Source organism: Mytilus californianus, unplaced genomic scaffold (genome assembly GCF_021869535.1).
Source record: "Mytilus californianus isolate M0D057914Y unplaced genomic scaffold, xbMytCali1.0.p SCAF_14, whole genome shotgun sequence".
NCBI classification, from domain to species: domain Eukaryota; kingdom Metazoa; phylum Mollusca; class Bivalvia; order Mytilida; family Mytilidae; genus Mytilus; species Mytilus californianus.
Genome location: NW_026262626.1, coordinates 2,926,100 through 2,947,298, shown reverse-complemented (window position 1 = coordinate 2,947,298; position 21,199 = coordinate 2,926,100). Strand labels below are relative to the sequence as shown.

Below are 21,199 nucleotides of genomic sequence, written 5' to 3'. Positions count from 1 at the left end.
CAAGTTATAATTTGAAGTGTGAATATTTTTGATACCAGTCAATTACGTCTACTCTAGGTCTTCTGTTTTCTGTCATATGATAAGATTTTCCATTAAATCATTTGTAATTTAATTCAAAACATTGGTATGATGTAAAATTTTATCAAATTATATAATGCTGTATTTAATAATTTCGGTTGAATTTCTGCATAATGAATTGAACGTCTGTAGAACAGGGTTGATGAATGTAGTAGGGTCAATCCAGTTCCACATAGGAACATTTTGTTATACCTAAACCTGTGTCACTTTTAACTATTATGGCCTTCGCCTTAATAAATGTTTAGATATCGGGTTGTGATGAGTCCAGCTAAATGACTTTACATTCTTTTTTTATAATAGCGCGCTATAACGCAGCTATTCTTAATGTAGAGGTTGGTAAAGCGATTATAAACGTGTTTATTCCTTCTATATACTTTAAATGCCTAATCCAGAGGTTGTCGATCGTGATATTTTTTTTTTTTTAATTGTTATTAGCCTAAATTAGATTTCACTGTTGTTTTGTTTGAAGTATTGTTGTCCAGGATCCTTTATATTTTCTAAGGTTTTATCAAAGAACGTCTCGTCCTTTTTCTTAAAAAGGTTCATTGGAAGATACCAAGAACTTGTTGTTAAATATTCCGTATCAACTTCACAAATAATACATGATGGTCTTGTAGTGTAGATTTAAGGTACTTATGTTGTTTTTCATCTTAATTACTTTTAGTGGTCTTTTTTTATTTGTTCTTGTACATTTTTAACCTTTACTGTTTAGTCCATTGTTGTCAATATAATGGAATTTTATGCAGCTGTCATACAAGTGAGAGGTTTAGCTAGCTATAAAACTAATTTGAATCCACCATTTTCTACATAAGGAAATGCCTGTACCAAGTCAGAAATATGACAGCTGTTTTTTATTGGTTTGATGTGTTTGAGCTTTTGATTTTGCAATTCTATAAAAAAAAACTTTTCGTTTTGAATTTCCCTTGGTATTTTTGTTCATTGTAAAAGGCCGTACGATGACTGTTATTTATCAACATTATTGTCCTTTTAGTCTTTTGATTGAGATTGGCAATCCTACGACACCATTTATTTTTATTTTTTCATATTTTGCTCGATATCTTTTATTATGATTCAGAAGCTATCATTTCCTCCCAATTGTAGTTTAGAATTAAATTTTAAAATATCCCTGCCTTTTCTTAAAATATGCCACTAAACATTTTTATTTTTTTAAATTCTAATCTGCGTCTTTATTATATCAAAGATTGGAATCATATGTCTTGACACCAACAGGAAAATAAAACGAATCGCATGAGTATTTTGTACCTCCCAAAAAATAACGATGATTTATGAATGATAATACCATATTAATTTGGATGGAATATGCAATTTTAAAGAAGGAAACATATGATATTCGAATATAACGAAAAATGGTGGTATATAGTATAGGGTTAATTTCATACTCATCAATGCAAAGTTTGTCTGATCTTTTCGGCTGGACACGTGAGACATGTATTGGTCATTTGCCTAATAAAATATTTGATAGTGCTATGTATCTAATTGTGCACCATGATCTGCGTAAATCTAACCTTTGGCAAGGCCAAAACTGTGCATCCTAGATATAATACGTAAGAGATCGATACATATGTCATGTTATAATCCGATATACATTTAGTTTACTGTCTTAACATAGCCATTAATTTAGAAAACACATGTGCTTTATTTATCTCACTTAACTATAAACTATAAAATTCTAATGGCTCAACACAATATGTAGATTATTTCATACAAAGTTTATGTCACAATATTGCACCTAGCTTTGATTTCAACTGTTCACGTGTAAATTTACCTTTTGAGTAAATATCAACCCACTTCTTTCCAAAAGGTGCTTTCAATTCTCATTTCATATTTCTATAATAATTCTATATTTTTTTTTCTTTTGGGTACTCTGCTTTAATTATTTATTATTTCTTTTTAGGACAAAGAGATATTTCTCTGAAAAAAACTATTTAGCTTTTTAGATAAGAGATACATGTAGATGAAACCACATCAAATATGCAAATTTGGAATACGAAATTGAAAATCCAGGAAACCTGTTGTGGCTAATTGTCTCATTGATAATCATAACACACCCTATTTTGTATAACAATACATGAACAAAACAAATAAAAGGACCTTATCATGTGTTAACGCAAACACAAAAATAATTGAATAATGATATTGAATTGAAAAATGAAAAAAAAAAACAACACTGTAAAAGCGATAAAAAAAAATTATAGCTTTTCTCGAAATGCAATCTCAATAAATCCATGAGTAATAACAGATTATAAGAGAAAGAACATCGTGCTTTAACAGCAACAACCGCTTTAATTTACTAAGGTCAAATGCTTATTTGCATCATCATATGTTGGATTCCTTTACTTCAGGCAAAATCCCTATCTGAATTCCATAGATTTTGCATTAATCAAATACAAGGTTCGTTTATTTCTAATACTATGGGTACTACCTAAGTAGTCTGTATCTCTTTCGGTTTGTTTCTAAAATTGACATATTAAAGATAATACAAAAGTAAGCAAACCACTTTTTTATAGTAAAATAAATGCACTTTTTCCCACAACGATGTTCGGCATACATATTTGTTGAGACCATGTAATATCTATCACGATAAAGTTTGAATAATTGGAATTTCTTACCTGACTTTCCGACACCTTGTATTCCTAGAATAAGAATATTTACATCCTTATGACTGTGCTTTTGAAGTTTTTCCTCAGCTGCAGGTTTTGGATCTTTGAGGAACGGCATATCAGAAATTAATATTTAAATTATTCCTTTACTTTATGAATATACATACAATAAGTTTACGTTACTGTACCACCACAAATTGAAAGAAAGCACAATGAATGTAAAGGTTACATTGCGTAAAGAATCGTGTTCTGCTAACTTGTTTGACTAGCTTAATTTTGTTCCATTAAATTGTTTGCTGTACAAATAGAACGGCTTATGTATCTTTATAACAGTAGCCGTACAGTATACTATGATATCAGAAGAACAGACGGATTAAATACTCTATGTTATTCACATGCTTACATTACACAGACGTATTACTTATACTTTAAAAGTTTTGCCGAACGTCAAGATGTCTAATTAGACAACTGTTTTCTTAAGGAACCAGAGTTATGAAACGTTTCATATATCCGCTCCTCTTGTTAACTATTGTGATATTGAAAGCATTTAATCTTTCCATAACAAAACGAATATATATATAAACATAAGAGTAAAATATTCACTGAAGTGTTTCCTTTCTCACTCCTTTCTAATTGTATTCATTAATTACAAATACAAGTTATTATATTCCGTTTAAATTTTATGCAAAATCATTACAGCTAAATTTGAAGTACACAGTTTCTTTGCGTTTACAAGTAGTGTAGGTCAAACGTACAACGTTATATAATACGCATCATTAAGTTTTTCAAATGCGTATTTCAAATTATTTCCCATAATAAGTGATACTTTAACAGACAAACACTCTGTGTGCATTTCCCTTTGAAATTTCCCATAAAGATTAAAGCATATAATAGATCAATTAAAAAAAAATTATAAAAATTATATATCACAAGAATAAAGTATATAAATATACTGATAAGTAAAATATCCCTGTAAACTACGTAACAACCTTTGCTCTCGTCCTTAGACGAATAGTAAGTTGTTGACTGCTTTTTGAAGATGGTTTTTTGAAGAACGAATTATACGAAAACCATTGAAATAATCCCGACTTCACGTTGTATCTTTGTTGCATACTTTTAGCTTTTCAACTGTTTCGGTTCTTATACATCCTTGGCTTGCACTCATTTGACCTTAAATCGAGAAAGCGCTTCGGATCCATGAAACTTATTAACTGTTGTTTTTTTTTTTGTTTTTTTTTAGATAAACACGTTAACACTTTCATCAATTTATAATTTTCTCAAGTTGTACAAGCTGTATTTGTATTATTATGGTCTTGTTGTATTATGAGGATTAAAGATGTAGTAGTACACAATTACAAGATACCAAAACTCATGGCATGCACAATAAACGAATATAGAGCATATACAATTAATGAATAACTATTCTATTTGATGAGTTTTCAGTGTCAATTATGGATTTGACGGTCGCAAATACAGTTTTACAAACCACGCGGAGCGGAGTCAGTAAATTGTATATTTCCGACCTTCAAATCCAATTGACGGTGGCAACTTTTTAAATACAATACTGTTATTCCTATTATACAGCAATACTCGTACAATACTCAGGATAATAATCTTGAAATAGTCCAGAAACGTCGAGTACATTTGCGCAACCTTGTTGTGTCAGACGTAACCCAATGCAAATGTGGATTTCAGTGAATATTGTATAAGAATTTCTGAATTTGCAATTGGGTAATTTCTATAATCAATGGTGTCACTTCGTTAAATGGGTACGAAGCGCAAAAAAATCTAAACTAAGTCGTCTTTTCTTTGTCAAATATATGCGTAAGGTTTGCAGTTTTTTAAGACCGTATATCGTTGCACAAACCATTAATATACAGTTAATATATGTATATTCAAAAAGCGATGTAAACGCACTAAAGTTCATTTTATTTAGAATGGATTTTTTATTCTTTTTACAACTTCCTCGAATAAGAATATTAACATCTTTATGACTGTGCTTCTGAAGCTTTTCAGTAATTGCAGGTTTTGGATCTTTATATCTCCTAAACAAATATCAGCATTTTTTAAAATTTATACATGCAAAAACACACTGTATTTATGTTACATTAATTCGGTGAATTGAAACAAAAACACTTGCTCTTCACCTTTATGAATGGCAGGTGATTAGCTTAATCATGTACGATCAATTTGATTGCTATACAAATAAGAGGACTTGTGTATCTAATTATATCAGCAACAGCAGTATATGAGATCAAAGAAGAAAACAAAGGTTAAATGTTGTATATAATTCACGCAATTACGTTACAAAAACGTATTACTTGTACTATAAACGTTTGTTAGATGTCAAAATTATTATCATTTCAAATCAAATGATCGTTTCCTTGCGTAATTAACGTAATAATACGTTTTATGTGTTATTCCCACCTGTTAAATATTGATACATAAAACGGAATGATGTTTGATCAGAATCATTCTCACAATATCAGAGAGATAAATGTGTATACATTAATTTCAGTAATGAATAACACAAAAGTAAGCATATAATTTTTGAAGATTCAATCATATAAAATAAATACATTCATACCAACTTCATTTGGAGCGATATGAGACGACTACATCTTATTTACATATTAGTAATACATAAATATTTTATCTTTTCTCTAGTTCTAAAAAGAGAAATTGATTTTGATCAAACAGGAAAAGTGCCATTATCTCAAAAATGTTCCGATGCAGTAATACTCTCAAAAGATGTTTTGCAGTTATGGATTTAGAATTATATCTTAATTGAGTCTATTATTCTGTCATCAAATTGATACCTTATCACTACTTTTGTAAGGCAATATGAATCGCTGTACTATCTTGTATTTTTCTGGTTTAATTTCCCTTGACCTTGTGTTGATGAATGATAACACGTCTGTGTAAGTGGAATTAAACATTGTCAAAAACATTTAGAAGTAAAGTGGTACAATAAAAAAGGGAAGCTTATCATATTCCGATTATCTTTTTTTCCGATAATGCCTCATTCGAATTAATTATCATACTCAAGTAATACGTGTACAGCTAAATGCTCTCTAGTCACCAATTGACAAGTGAAGCCACTCGTATTGATAAAACATGTGAATAATCACTTACAGATATCACTTATATTTTATATACTAGTACATATATATATATATATATATATATATGTTACAGTAAATGTGTATAATTAGGGATTATGTATTATCACAGAAATATTTAGTGATAATCACTAAGATGTTCAGGAATTATGCATAATTACTAGAAAAAATATTAGGGATTATGCATAGTAACTGGAATGCTGAGAAATGTAATTTATTCTATACAATCATACTTAAACATCTTTATAAACATGAATAATAAAATGGTTTTTTTTTTGTTTTGTTCTGGGTTTTTTTTTGTTGCAACATCCACCTTTAGAAACCTTGTCCTTCACATATTGCATCTGATTTGATCGAATGTCGAAAAGAAACACAATGTTTATTAGAAGGTGCCTAAAAGTGAATCTGCCACCTCAGATAAATTTCTTGTGTAGGACCCGAGAAAAATTCTGCTTCGAAACCAGGAGATATCCTATTCACTCAGTTCACAAACAATGACCATTATACATTTTGGATCTCCCTTTTCTGCGATCAACATGCAGAATCTGTATCAAAACAATACAGCCAATGTTTGTCTCTTTCAAAATTGTGTTCAATCTGTGAAGCAGATGTTCTGTAAGTTGCAGTTGTTTACTAAGTCTTAATTCCTTGTTCATTGGAACATAGAAAACATAAAACAAATATTCAATAACAATCAACGGCAATTTTACAGCAAATTACATGTGCATTTGATATCAAAAATAAAGAGATGTGGTATGATTGCAAATTAGGCAACTATCCACCAAAGTTCAAATGATCAGTTATTTTAGAGGTAAAATATTGAATTAGTAATTGTGTTGTATTCATATTTAATACGTTATTAAAGTGGCGAGAGAAAAGGTTTCAATAAATCAAATGTATAAACAGTTTAACAATTTTCTTTTCAGAGACGTAATGGTAACATCCTCATAAGTTAGTTGTGTTAGATAATTTCATGAAGGCTGTCAAAATCTATCCAAATAAACATCAATGTATGAAAAAAGCAGGTGTGTAAAATGATAAAAATCTAATTCAAAACTTGCATGTACATCTGAAAATGATACATATTCTGCACAAATGTTGTTATTGATTAAGATTATGTTTTGTGATCGTATGTATGGTGTGCATCATAGGTCATACTTGATTGGTTGGTTTGTTTGTTCGTTGGTTGGATGGCTGGCTGATCGACTAATTAAACACATGGGATAGTGTTTCTTGTAACAAGCGAGAAAGAAACAAATGAAATCTTGGACCCCATATTATACATATGCATAATTGATTGATTGATTGATTGGTTGGTTGGTTGGTCTATTATTGAATTGATTGGTGGATTGATTGATTGATTAATTGATTGATTGATTGGCTGATCGGATAATGAAACATGGAATAGGGTCTCTTGGAACGAGCGAAAAAGAAACAAATGAGATCTTGCACCCTGTATTCTACACAAGCGTGATTGATTGATTGGTTGGTTGGTTGATTGATTCATTATTGAGTTGATTGGTTGCTTGATTGATTGATTGATTGTTTGCATGGCACTCTTTCTATATGAGGCATCGGACTTAACGTCCGTATTCTAACCGAAAATGGCTGTGTAAGTATCTAGCCCAAAAAGTTTAACGGACGCCTCAATAAAAAAATGCTAACATCTTCCTTATATGAATATTCTCTTTTTTCTACGGAAAATTGGACTTCATGTTTTATCTATTTGTTGTGTGTGCATTTTGTTTAAACTTGAAGGAAAGCTGAGTAACAATTTGTCTTGGAAGTTTCACTTTTTATATTTGGATACGGATGATTTATTCTAAATTTAGGTCCACGCGCGCGGTGCAGTCTGTGAAATCAAGTGACACTCGAATATATATATGTCTGGAGTAAGAATATTAATACCTTTTCAGGAGAGACCGTTGAACGGAGCACATGTGTATTGATAACAGTAACACGAAAACAATTGATTTTATTTTTTACAGGCCATTGATGTCTGATCATGCATGCTTTTTTCGTACACATATTTACGGGATCACACATTTGAATTTTAATGCATGTTCAGAAATTTGATTGTGTGATTTCACTAATAATTTCTAACTTGGGAGCGATTTCTGTGTCATTGATTTTAATTTTCTCAATCCAGGTCAGGTCGTCAAGCGGACCGCACGTGTATTTATATTGCTAACGGAAATATACTTCCTTGATTCATTTTACAGTTAAACTATTGTATAATCGCTTATCACGAGTCTTCGTTCATTGCAAGCACACACAAATAATGCTGTTGCTATAGTACTTTAACAAAACGTTGATTGATTAATTTCAGAAAATACACGAATTTGAGCAGATTTTTGCAGGAATAGATTTCTATTTCAGAAGTTTGTACATAAGAAGGATTGCTTTTTTACAGTAGAATGTACGGGACTGAAGTCGATTTTCTTTTCCTAGAAATGGGATAACTAAAAAAACTAGTTTGAAAAAGGGGGGGGGGGGGGGGGTGTAGTGGTAGACTTTTGGTTGATAATTGAGATAAGATACAATTACAACATGATAGCTGAAAAGTTTGCAGTTTCAATTAGCAATTTATTGATTTGACCATTTCAGGGGCATTGGTCCTGCAATAAAAATGACGCGTACCTTTTTGACAAAAAAATCCAGTAATGACATGTCGTGACAATCATTTTGGTTAAATTGTTTTGTCGATACCTATAACTCTTTCTGGGAAGAAGCGACACAAGCTTAACGTAAGAAATCAGAACATGACCTTGACCATTGACCTTGACCTAATTTTCTCATTTTTTGGACCAAGGACCTTAAATTAATAGAGCCTAGGTCTCTATCACTTATGGTTTACCAGTTACAATTATATTTCACTTATTTGAATACAAAAGGGGAAATAACTCTCATATGGAGTCTCCAGATAGCTTCGGTCAAAATAAAACGTAACATTCTGAGGATATCATGAGCAATTCGGAAAAATAGATTTGTCGATTTCTTTTACGGTTGCAAAGGAGATCTCATAACAAGAAAAACAGTGTTCGGGGAGATAACTCTTACAAAGAAAAGTGTTCGCTTAAACAGGGCAATTTAAAAAAATTAAAAAAAATATGATATCATATACAAATAAACTAAGCGACATCTTTTGAAACAAAAATACAGCGCAAGAAAAAAATTAGGCGGAAGAAACAAATAATAATCAGAACAAAACCAATAGGTCTTTCCTCGGAAAAGTGGAAAGACCTAATTATGTAGAATGTAGAATCTTTGTTTTAAAAAACCGAAGACATGCTCAGTTGGATTTATGATTTACTGATTTAACGTACAGTTAACATAAAGACATATCAGACACGTTATTCTGAGTTCGAGCCACAACAGTGTATTATTTTTCTCTAAATGCCAGGTATTTGGCACTCATAGATCTGTTTAGAACTCATGTTTTTGTCATGTTTGTTTGATTGTGTTGTTTGTTTGCTGTTTTATTGACTTTTATGTTTTTATCTTCCAACAAATTCAAACCAATTTGATATATAGTGCTTACAATGTTTAAGCTAAAACGTTTGAGTCAGATTAATTTAAGTTATATGGCAGACAATCTGGGAAAGGACTACATATTTCTGCAATATCATGTATATAAATGAATAATAGATGTATGATTTTGGCTGTACTTTTTAAGTGTAGCGATAAATATAGCAAATGATATTTCAACGGATGACAAAATTGGCAATGCTAAGATCATGTCATGCCTTGTTTATATGATACACTATATAGTGTCTTTATGTGCATATGTGTTTTTTTTATTAAAGTAACATTAAACGAATAGATTTTTATGCAAAGAATATCAGTTTTGAAGGGTATCAAAATGTGCATATAAATTTTGTTGTTGTGATAAAACTCATTAGCAATACCATGCTTATAATTTTGGTACCTCAGACGCGCGTTTCGTCTATACCAAATCATCAGTGGCGCTCAAATCAAAACGTTTAAATGCGCACATTTATAACCAACAGATGTTGTGCACAGCCTGCAAAAGAATGTGTTTAACTTTGTACATGTATTATCAATGTTGCCATATATTATTCAGTCGACTCCGTTTATGAATTGGTTTACCACGAGATGGTCTTTCTTTTCAACGAAATGCATTTAATTGTACTTTACATGTAGATACTTCGTTTTAGTACAAATTGTATTGTTGATATTATCAGATAAGATATGATTTGAAGTTTGAATCCTTTTGATAACAGTCGATTACGTAGGTCTTTCTGTTTTCTGTTTTTTGATAAGATTTTGCATTCAATCATTTGTAATTGAGTTGAAAACACTTGTATGATACAAAATTTTATCAAGATTACACATAATTCTACTTTAATAGTTTAGGTTGAATTTCGGTAGAATGGATTGAATGTTTGTAGAAAATATATCCAAATACTGAAATGAAAATACAACAAAAATGCCTAAAATAAAGAAGGTCAAAACGGAAATTCATATTAAAACAAAATAATAAATTTTGACACTCTTGTCGTCTTAAAATCATGCAAAACAGGTACAAATCGTAAAAAGAATTACAAAATGTTGCCTAAAAGGTAAATACAAAAACATGTAAAAACCCGTTAGAAAAATTCTCCCAAAAAAAGTACATGGTACGTTTATGTCTCAATTTGAATAATATATATGAATTTCAATACATTCGAATCAATTGTTGTTAAAAACAATGCGATAAGAATGAGTTATTTTCAATCAATAGTGTGCTGTTACGCAGCTATCCTTAACCGTTTTAAATTTATCTTTTATTTCGTATTTTAATGTTCCAAAATCAATAAAAGTCTTATACATGAGCATGTATGCATGCACTTAAGGTCAATTTTTATCCGACGTAGCTCATTTGATAAAGCATTTTAATCATATTGTTTTGGCACCAACAGGAAAACAAAACGAAATGCATGAGTATTTTTGTAGCTCAAAAAAATCAAATAAAGATTTTGTTTTCGCTTGTTTGCTTTATGAATTATAATACCATATTAATTTGGATGGAGTATTTGAATTTTAAAGAAGTAAACATACGATATTCGAATATAATAAAAAAAAATGGCGATTAGTACACAGTAAATTTCATAATGATTAATGCAAAGTTCGGCTAATGTTTTTTTGGCTCGATTCGACTCGAAAATACTCTGAGATATGTATTGGTAATATGCCGGATGTCATAGTTGATAGTACTAGTACAGTGTATCTGATTGTGCACCATGTTCTGCGTAAATGTGACCTTTGTCAAGGCCAGAACAGTGCATCCGAGATAAGATACGCAAGAGATTGACAAAATATTTTATTTATCATATGTATTACAATTTGTTTACTGTCTCTACATAGCCATCAATTCAGAAAACACATGTGCTTTATTCGTCTCACTAAACCAGTAAATCCCAATGACTCAACACAGTCTCTTTTTTTATATCAAAGAAGATATGTAGATTATTTCATGCAAAGTTTATGTCACAATATTGCACATATCCTCAAACACTCTTAGTCCAACTGTGCACGTGCAAATTAACTTTTTTGGTGAATATAAATCCATTTCTTCCCAATAGATGCTTTCATTTCTCTTTTCATATATCTATAATAATTCTAGTTCGGTTTTTTTCTTATCTTTAATTATTTTATTTTTTTAACAAAGAGATAAATATTGCTATGATAAAAACTATCTATCTCTTTTTATAATCAGTCAACAACAGATACATGTACATGAAACCACATGCATAACATATGCAAGTTTGAAATTCGAAATTAAAAATCCCGTAAACCTCTTGTTGGTAGTTGTCTTATTGACAATCAGATCACACCTTAACAAAACACGAATAAAAAGAATAAAAAAAACCTAGACAGACGGTCACACAAACAAGCATATTAATAATATCAATAAGGGTAATGAATTGCAGAATGGAACACTATTAAAAAAAAACAACAAATTGAATGTAAAGAGAAAAGACTCTTAGGAATAAAGCTTTTGGCGGAAAACATTCTCATCAAATTTATAAGCAATAACTGAATCAGAGAGAAAGAAAAACCTGCTTTACAATCGACAATCGCTTTAATGTACTTAGGTTAAGTGTTCATGCGTTTCAACATATGTTTTATTACTTTATAGCCCAAATATCCCTTCCAGATTTCTAAAGAATTTGCAGTACTCAAGTACAACGTTAGTTTGGTTATATCATAATGGGTCCATGTCTGTGTAGTATGTGTCTCTTTCGGTTTGTTTTGGTCTAAAATCGACATATTAAAGATAGTACAAAATTAGGCAAACCACGTGTTTATTGTGTTTTAAACACACGATTGCCCGTAACAATGTTATGCATACATATATAATATATTGAAACCTAGATCGATCACGAAAGAGAGTTTGAATGCCTTACCTGACTTTCCGACACCCTGGATTCCTAGAATAAGGAAATTAATATCCTTATGACTGTGTTTTTGAAGTTTTTCCTCAGTTGCAGTTTTTGGATCTTTAAGGAACGGCATATCAGAAATTAATATTTTAAATTATTCCTTTGCTTTGTTAATATAAACACAATAAATTTCCGTTACTCTATACCACAAATTGAAAAAAAGTACTCTGAATGCAAAGATTACATTGCGCCAGGAATCGTGCTCTGCTAACTAGTTTCAATAAGTAACTAGCTTTATCTTGTTAAATTAATTTCCTTGCTGTACAAACAGAACGGCTGAACTGTAACAGTATTGTACCTTATTAGAGGAACAGAAAGGTAAAACACTGTGTTATTCACGTGCTTACATTACACAGACGTATTACCTATACGCTAAACGTTTTGCTGAACGTCAAGATTTCTAATTAGGCAACTGTTTTCTCGAGGAAGAAAAGGTATAAAACGTTTATATATTATCATCTCCTCTTGTAAATTACTGTATACTGATCAAATTAAATCAAGTCAATTACAAAACTGATATATATATATATATATAAATATTTAGTTAAAAAATCACTGAATTGTCCTTTTCTCACTTCTTTCTAATTGTATTCAATAACTATCAAAAAAAGAATTAATCAAACTTAAAGCTTGGTATTTTTTCATTCTAATTACTGATACATTTGAAGTAAACAGTTTCTTTGCGTTTAAAAGTGGTTTAGGGGTTAAACGTTCAACTATAAATAATACGCATCATTAACTTTTTCAAATGCGTATTTCAAATTATTTCCCATAATAATTGCTACTTTAACAGACAAGCAAACTGTGGGCATTTCCCTTTGAAGCTTCCCATAAAGATTTAAGCATATGATATATCAATTAAAAATATTTACAAGGACAATGTCACTAGAAGAAAGTATATAAATATACTGATAAGTAAAATATCCATGTAAACTACGCGTCAACCTTTGCTCTCGTCTTTAGTTGACTGTAAGTGGTTAACTGCTTTTTGAAGAAATAATTATACGAATACCATTGAAATAATCCCGACTTCCTGTTGTATCTTTGTTGCATATTTTTAGCTCTTCGGTTGTTTTGGTTCTTATACATCCTGGGCTTGCACTCATTTGACTTTAAATCGAGAAAGCGCTTTGGACCCATGAAATTTATACACTATTGTTTTTAAATTTTTTTAGATAAGCGCAATAGCATCTTATTTATTTATTTCACATATTAATCACTTTCATCAATTTATAATTTTCTTAAGTTGTGCAATTTTTATTTGTATTATGTTCGTGTTGTATTATGAGTGCTTTATTCGTCTCACTAAACCAGTAAATCCCAATGACTCAACACAGTCTCTTTTTTATATCAAAGAAGATATGTAGATTATTTCATGCAAAGTTTATGTCACAATATTGCACATACCCTTAAACACTCTTAGTCCAACTGTGCACATGTAAATTAACTTTTTTGATGAATATAATAAAATTGAGAATGGAAATTGGGAATGTGTCAAAGAGACAACAACCCGACCATAGAACAGACAACAGCAGAAGGTCACCAACAGGTCTTCAATGCAGCGAGAAATTCCCGCACCCGGAGGCGTCCTTCAGCTGGCCCCTAAACAAATATATATACTAGTTCAGTGATAATGAACGCCATACTAAACTCCAAATTGTACACAAGAAACTAAAATTAAAAATAATACAAGAAAAACAAACCCATTTCTTCCAAATAAATGCTTTCATTTCTCTTTTCATATATCTATAATAATTCTAGTTTGGTTTTTTTTAATTCTTTAATTATTTTATTTTTTTAACAAAGAGATAATTATTGATATGATAAAAACTATCTTTCTCTTTTTATAATCAGTCAACAACAGATACATGTACATGAAACCACATGCATAATATATGCAAGTTTGAAATTCGAAATAAAAAATCCCGTAAACCTCTTGTTGGTAGTTGTCTTATTGACAATCAGATCACACCTTAACAAAACACGAATAAAAAGAATAAAAAGACCTAGACAGATGGTCACACAAACAAGCATAATAATAATATCAATAAGGGTAATGAATTGCAAAATGAAACACTATTAAAAAAATAACAAATTGAATGTAAAGAGGAAAGACTCTTAGGAATAAAGCTTTTGGCGGAAAACATTCTCATCAAATCTATAAGTAATAACTGATTCAGAGAGAAAGAACAACCTGCTTTACAATCGATAATCGCTTTAATGTACTTAGGTTAAGTGTTCATGCGTTTCAACATATGTTTTATTGCTTTATAGCACCAAATATCCCTTCCAGATTTCTTAAGAATTTGCAGTACTCAAGTACAACGTTAGTTTGTTTATATTATAATAGGTCCATGTCTGTGTAGTATGTGTCTCTTTCGGTTTGTTTCGGTCTAAAATCGACATATTAAAGATAGTACAAAATTAGGCAAACCACGTGTTGATTGTGTTTTAAACACACAATTGCCCGAAACAATGTTACGCATACATATATAATATATTGAGACCTAGATCGATCACGAAAGAGAGTTTGAATGCCTTACCTGACTTTCCGACACCCTGGATTCCTAGAATAAGGAAATTAATATCCTTATGACTGTGTTTTTGAAGTTTTTCCTCAGTTGCAGTTTTTGGATCTTTAAGGAACGGCATATCAGAAATTAATATTTTAAATTATTCCTCTGCTTTGTTAATATAAACACAATAAATTTCCGTTACTCTATACCACAAATTGAAAAAAAGTACTCTGAACGCAAAGATTACATTGCGCCAGGAATTGTGTTATGCTAACTAGTTTCAATAAGTAACTAGCTTTATCTTGTTAAATTAATTTCCTTGCTGTACAAACAGAACGGTTGAACTGTAACAGTACTGTACCTTATTAGAGGAACAGAAAGGTTAAACACTGTGTTATTCACGTGCTTACATTACACAGACGTATTACTTATACGCTAAACGTTTTGCTGAACGTCAAGATTTCTAATTAGGCAACTGTTTTTTCGAGGAAGAAAAGGTGTAAAATGTTTATATATTATCATCTCCTCTTGTAAATTACTGTATACTGATCAAATCTAATCAAGTCAATTACAAAACTGATATATATATATATAAATAATTAGTAAAAAAATCACTGAATTGTCATTTTCTCACTTCTTTCTAATTGTATTCAATAACTATCAAAAAAGAATTAATCAAAATTAAAGTTTGGTATTTTTTCATTGTAATTACTGATACATTTGAAGTAAACAGTTTCTTTGCGTTTAAAAGTGGTTTAGGGGTTAAACGTACAACCATAAATAATACGCATCATTAACTTTTTCAAATGCGTATTTCAAATTATTTCCCATAATAATTGCTACTTTAACAGACAAGCAAACTGTGGGCATTTCCCTTTGAAGCTTCCCATAAAGATTTAAGCATATGATATATCAATTAAAAACATTTACAAGGACAATATCACTAGAAGAAAGTATATAAATATACTGATAAGTAAACTATCCATGTTAACTACGCGTCAACCTTTGCTCTCGTCTTTAGATGAACTGTAAGTGGTTTACTGATTTTTGAAGAAATAATTATACGAATACCATTGAAATAATCCCGACTTCCTGTTGTATCTTTGTTGCATACTTTCAGCTCTTCAGTTGTTTTGGTTCTTATACATCCTGGGCTCGCACTCATTTGACTTTAAATCGAGAAAGTGCTTCGGACCAATGATATTTATAAACGTTTTTTTTAATTTTTTAGGTAAGCGCAATAGCATCTTATTTATTTATTTCACATATTAATCACTTTCATCAATTTATAATTTTCTTAAGTTGTGCAAGTTTTATTTGTATTATGTTCGTGTTGTATTATGAGATTTAAAGATGTAGTAGTACACAATTACAAGATACCAACACTCATTTCATGCACAATATACGAATTTCGAGCATATACAATTTAGAATAACTATTGTTTTTGATGAGTTTTCAGTGTCAATTATGGATTTGACGGTTTTACTAACGACGCGGGGCGCAGTCAGTAATTTGTATATTTCCGACCTTCAAATTCAATTGACAGCGGCAACATTTTAAATACAATACAGCTATTCCTATTCTACAGCAATACTCGTAAAATGCTCAGAATAACACATTTCCAGAAACGTCGAGTGCAATTGTGCAACCTTGTTGCGTCAACCATTGAAATAACGGCAGACGTTACCCAATAGTTTATATTGTATTAGAATTCGCAATAGGGTAATTTCTATGATCTAGGGTGACGCTTTGTTAAAAGGGTACAAAGCGCGAAAAAACTAAACCAAGTCTATGTCAAATGTATGCGTAAGGTTTGCAATTATCTAAGAATGTATATCGTTGCACAAATTTTAATATGCAATTTATATATGTATTTTAAAAAAGCGAAGTAAATGCACTAAAATTCATAATATTTATAATGGATTTATTGCGTCACCTTTAAGTTCATTTCAATCTTTTGTTTCTCACTTTAATGTCAATTGTTTGGATATGCCATGTATATGCACAAATCGTTAATATACAATGTATTAATATGTACATGTATGTTAAGAAAGCGATTGAAGATGCACTATATAAATTTCACTTTTGGAATTACGTTAATGCATTTAAGTTTTTAATCGATTTTATATCATAACTTGACATGTGAATTTCTTTTTTTCTCTTTAAATATTTAATATTTTTCTATTTACGTTTTGCTCTTCAACCCTAATGTATATTTTGCATTTCATCTGTTGTCTTTCGATTGTCACTGATTAGTATTATGTAGACTAATCGTGGCATCTCCTAAACAAATATCAGCAGATTTTTTTAATTTGTACATGGAAATACACAATCAGTTTATGTTACATTAATTCGGCAAATTGTAACAAAAACACTTGTTCTTCAAATTTATGAATGGCAGGTGATTAGCTTTTATAATCATGTACGATCAATTCGCTTGCTATACAAATTGGATGACTGATGTGTCTAATAATATCAGCAACAGTATTATATAAGATAAAAGAAGTAAACAAGGATTAAATGTTCTATATAATTCACGCTATTACGTTACATAAACATATTACTTGTACTATAAACGTTTGTTAAATGTCAAAATTACTATCATTTCAAATCAAATGATCGTTTTCTTATGCAACAAAAGAAATAATAGTTTTATGTTTTATTTCCATCTGTTAAATATTGTAACATGAAACGGAATAACGTTTGATCAGATCTATATTCGTTCTCACAACATCAGAGAAAAGTTGTGTACATTAATGTGAATAACAAAATACACAAAAAAAATTATAATGTTTAAATATTTAACAAACTTCATTTGAGCATATTGTTTTCCACAAAAAAAAACACATAATGTGGATATGGCTGTAAGTAGAAATAAACATTGAAAAAACCAAATAGAAGATTAGTGATACAATAAAACAAGACGATTATCTTATTCCTATTATTTTTTTTCGATAATGCTTCAGACGAAGTAATTATCATTATCAAGTACTACTTATACAGTTAAACGCCCTGCAGTCACTTACTGGCAAATAAAGCCACTAACATTGATAAAAACATGTGCAAAATCACTTACAGACATCACCTATAATTTATTTATATATATATATACAAATGCGTTTTGTTAAAATATACTTTTTCACCTTTTTGGTCTTTTGGAAAATGTTGTTTGTGCTGTATTTAGACCCCTCTAACAAGAAATTTGTTTTGCATGCACACGTATAAAAATTGCGGTTTTTATCCAACGCAATCATAGGTTTGAACGTTGTTTTCAATTTAGACTTGTTTATATATATATATATATATATATATATAAGTAGAATATGTTTATAATAAATATATGAGAAGAATACGTCATCATCTCAGTGATTCATCCGTTAACAAGGTACATGACTTTCAGATCGTCTTTCTTTTTTTTTTTTTACTAACCTGACTAATCCAGTCGTTATATGTCGACTCACTATCCATCACCACATTAATCTTGTAAGGACACTGACCGATTATTCGAGTTATCTTTTTATCGAACAGTTATTCATTCACAGTTTTTGTTAATATAAAATAATATTTTATAATAGAAAACCCGTTTAATGATTCTTTTGTATGTCTTCCTACGTTCAAGGCTTTTGTATATATATATATATAATATATATATATATATATATATATATATATATATATATATATTGTGCAATTTCTGTATGTTAATGCATACACTGTGATGTTTATGCGATATTCAAAAGACTTAATATGGCAAAGGAAGAGGTATGTTAAGAGCCATTATTTGGCTCCTGAAATTGCAAACAAAGTAAACTTATGCGCTGTTCCTTTGCTTTTTGTGTGTTTTGTGCTGTGCAAGTACTGATTTTGTGTCATGGATGGATGACCCATATCCTTTGTTTTTTTTTTATTATTCAAGCCTTTCATGAACATGCTAATTTTATTGAGAAAGGAAGCAGTTGCTTCAATCTGAAATTTTTTGTGTTGTTACATAGACGTCTTAAACATGTTGAAATTGATGTATTTGACCTACAATAGCTATTTCACGCTTAATTTGTATTTAAAATATTTTTTATATGAGCAAGAGCTTTACTCTAAAAGATATATACACACATTAACATCTTTGTAGAATAAATTGTGTAGCAAAATAGCGTTTTTTGATAAAAGCTCTTGAAATGCTCATTATTAAACTAATGTGATGTGGTATGATTGCCAAAGATACAACTCTCCACCAGAGACCAAATCAATGAGAAGACAGGCGAGAGATACCAAACAGCATTCAAATTCATAATTCGAAAATAAACTGACACCGCAATGGCAAAAAATAAAAAAAGGACTTAAAGTCAAACAACAGTATACAAAATACAACATAGTAAACTATAGACTGAGCAACAAGAACCCTACCAAAAAAACCGAGGGTGACCTCATGTGCTCCGGGAAGGTAGGCAGATCCTGCGAAACATGTGGCACCTGTTGTGCTGCTCATGTAAGTACAAACACAGTCTAATTGGGCAGGTCACATTCGAGGAAGAGAGGACGGAGTCGTGGTTACGACAATTGGAACATATCCGCCGTCAAAGGAGTAAACAAGTATAGTAACCATACGGTCATCAACAATAAGCAAAACCAATACAACATAACAAGCAATAAAAGTCCCCAAAATGACAAATGTAAAACAATTGAAACGAGAAATTTTAATTTCTGATTTCTGTTGAAAACATTAAACGAAAAACAAACATTTGGACAGGCACATACAGAATGTGTTGAGGTTGACCATATTAGCGGGCGCCCATCTCTCCCCTTAACCTGGGACAGCGGTGTAACAGCACAACATCAGAACAAAATATAAAAATCAGTTGGAAAGGGTTAACTCATCATATCAAAACAAAGCGCAAAAACAACTGAAACAAACACAAAAGACACAAAGTACAGATCTGAGAATACTAGCAGTTACTGAAAGTTAATAGCCAATAACAGCTAATAGAAAATACTGTATCTACGCTGAATAATTGAATTTAGTTTTATTTGAGCGTCACTTATTAGTCTTTGTAGACGAAAAGCGTGTCTTACGTACACAATATTAGCTAATTAAAGTACATTAGAAGCCACTGTTTTGCATTCAAAGTTTCTAGATTAGTGTTCGACATTCAAACTTTAAGTTATTCGGAAATAATATTGCAAAGAATAAAAGTTTGCTTATTGTTTTTTGTTTTGGATTAAAAGAAAACAAAATACAAAAGGGACATTCAAAGTCATTAGTCGAAAATAAAATGACAACGCCATGGCAAAAAAGGAATAAGTTTTTCTATACAGGGTTTCTTCTATATAAATTGTAAAACCAATAACAATACTTGAAAGAAAACGAAAGATTATTTGAAGTTGTTTCACGGTTAATTTGCGCAGCCAACGTCTGTCATAAAACAACTTTCTTAAAAAATATGTGCAAAGCCAATGAATTTCTAATTTTTCTACTCTTCGATTTATTTCTTTTAATGTGTATAGTCTGAGGTAAATGAACAAGGAATCGCGAAATTGCACAAGAAATCTTGCAACTGATTGTTGAGTTAATAAATAATAAAACAAAAAATCGTCTTAAATTAAATAAAAATAAAAAAAATACCGAGCTCCAAGGAAAATTCAAAACAGAAAGTCTCTTATCAAATGGCAAAATCAAAAGCTCAAACATATCAAGCGAATGGAAAACAACTGTCATACTGACTTGGTACAGGAATATGACCCTTTTAGTATAACCACAAATAATTTGACCTTAAGTGTTTGAAACATACATGCACGCATGTTACTTAATCAAATAATTTTTAGTAGAAAAATAAAACGTTAACATGACTCCGAGACATTTGGTGCCAACTTAATTCAAAATTGTCCTTTTTTTCAAGGTCAAAAAAACAGTAAATGGATGATATCACATATTCCTGTACCAAATTTGCATACAACTTCGACATTTTAAACATAAACATAAACTAAAACTAAACAAATAAAATCCAAAATTATCAACTGGTTTACAAAATATGACTTTCAGATAATTTTGAGAATAAAGTTGTGCACAAAATTTTCCAAAAATCTGTGACATCGTCAATTGATAGTTTCTCGACTTTGATATAACTATTTTGAATGTGTTCATTCATTTCGAATTTTTTTTTCTGTGAGCATTTCAATTTGAAAAAAAAGAGTAAAAACAGTCTCAAGTAAAAATATTCCCCGGATTAAAGAGCAATTACATAGATTATTGTTGTCTTAATGCATATTCTATCCATTCTGAAAATGGGTCGGAATGAAATGTCGTTTAACAATTTGCATGTATAAACATTCACAAATATTTTTTTTTGTTTTGCCTTATTGCGTTTCAAATCAAGAATAACTTTCAAAGCACTCCCGAAACCCAGATGTATCACACTTTAATT

At 30.4% G+C, this 21,199-nt stretch overlaps 1 protein-coding gene across 4 annotated transcripts in view; it reads right to left on the bottom strand.

The window, feature by feature from the left end:
* Window positions 1-14,950, bottom strand: part of LOC127724034 (ras-related and estrogen-regulated growth inhibitor-like protein) — a 29,657-nt gene extending 14,707 nt beyond the window's left edge. The window contains exon 1 of one of the 4 annotated variants that reach the window (XM_052230799.1): window positions 14,811-14,950. In XM_052230799.1, coding sequence (XP_052086759.1) covers window positions 14,811-14,919 — 109 coding nt within the window. In that variant the 5' untranslated portion in view covers window positions 14,920-14,950. Of the gene's footprint in view, window positions 1-2,708; window positions 3,442-12,231; window positions 12,600-14,810 lie in introns of those variants that run through there. The other 3 variants (XM_052230798.1, XM_052230800.1, XM_052230797.1) reach the window with 3 other exon arrangements.
* Window positions 14,951-21,199: the final 6,249 nt, after the last annotated feature.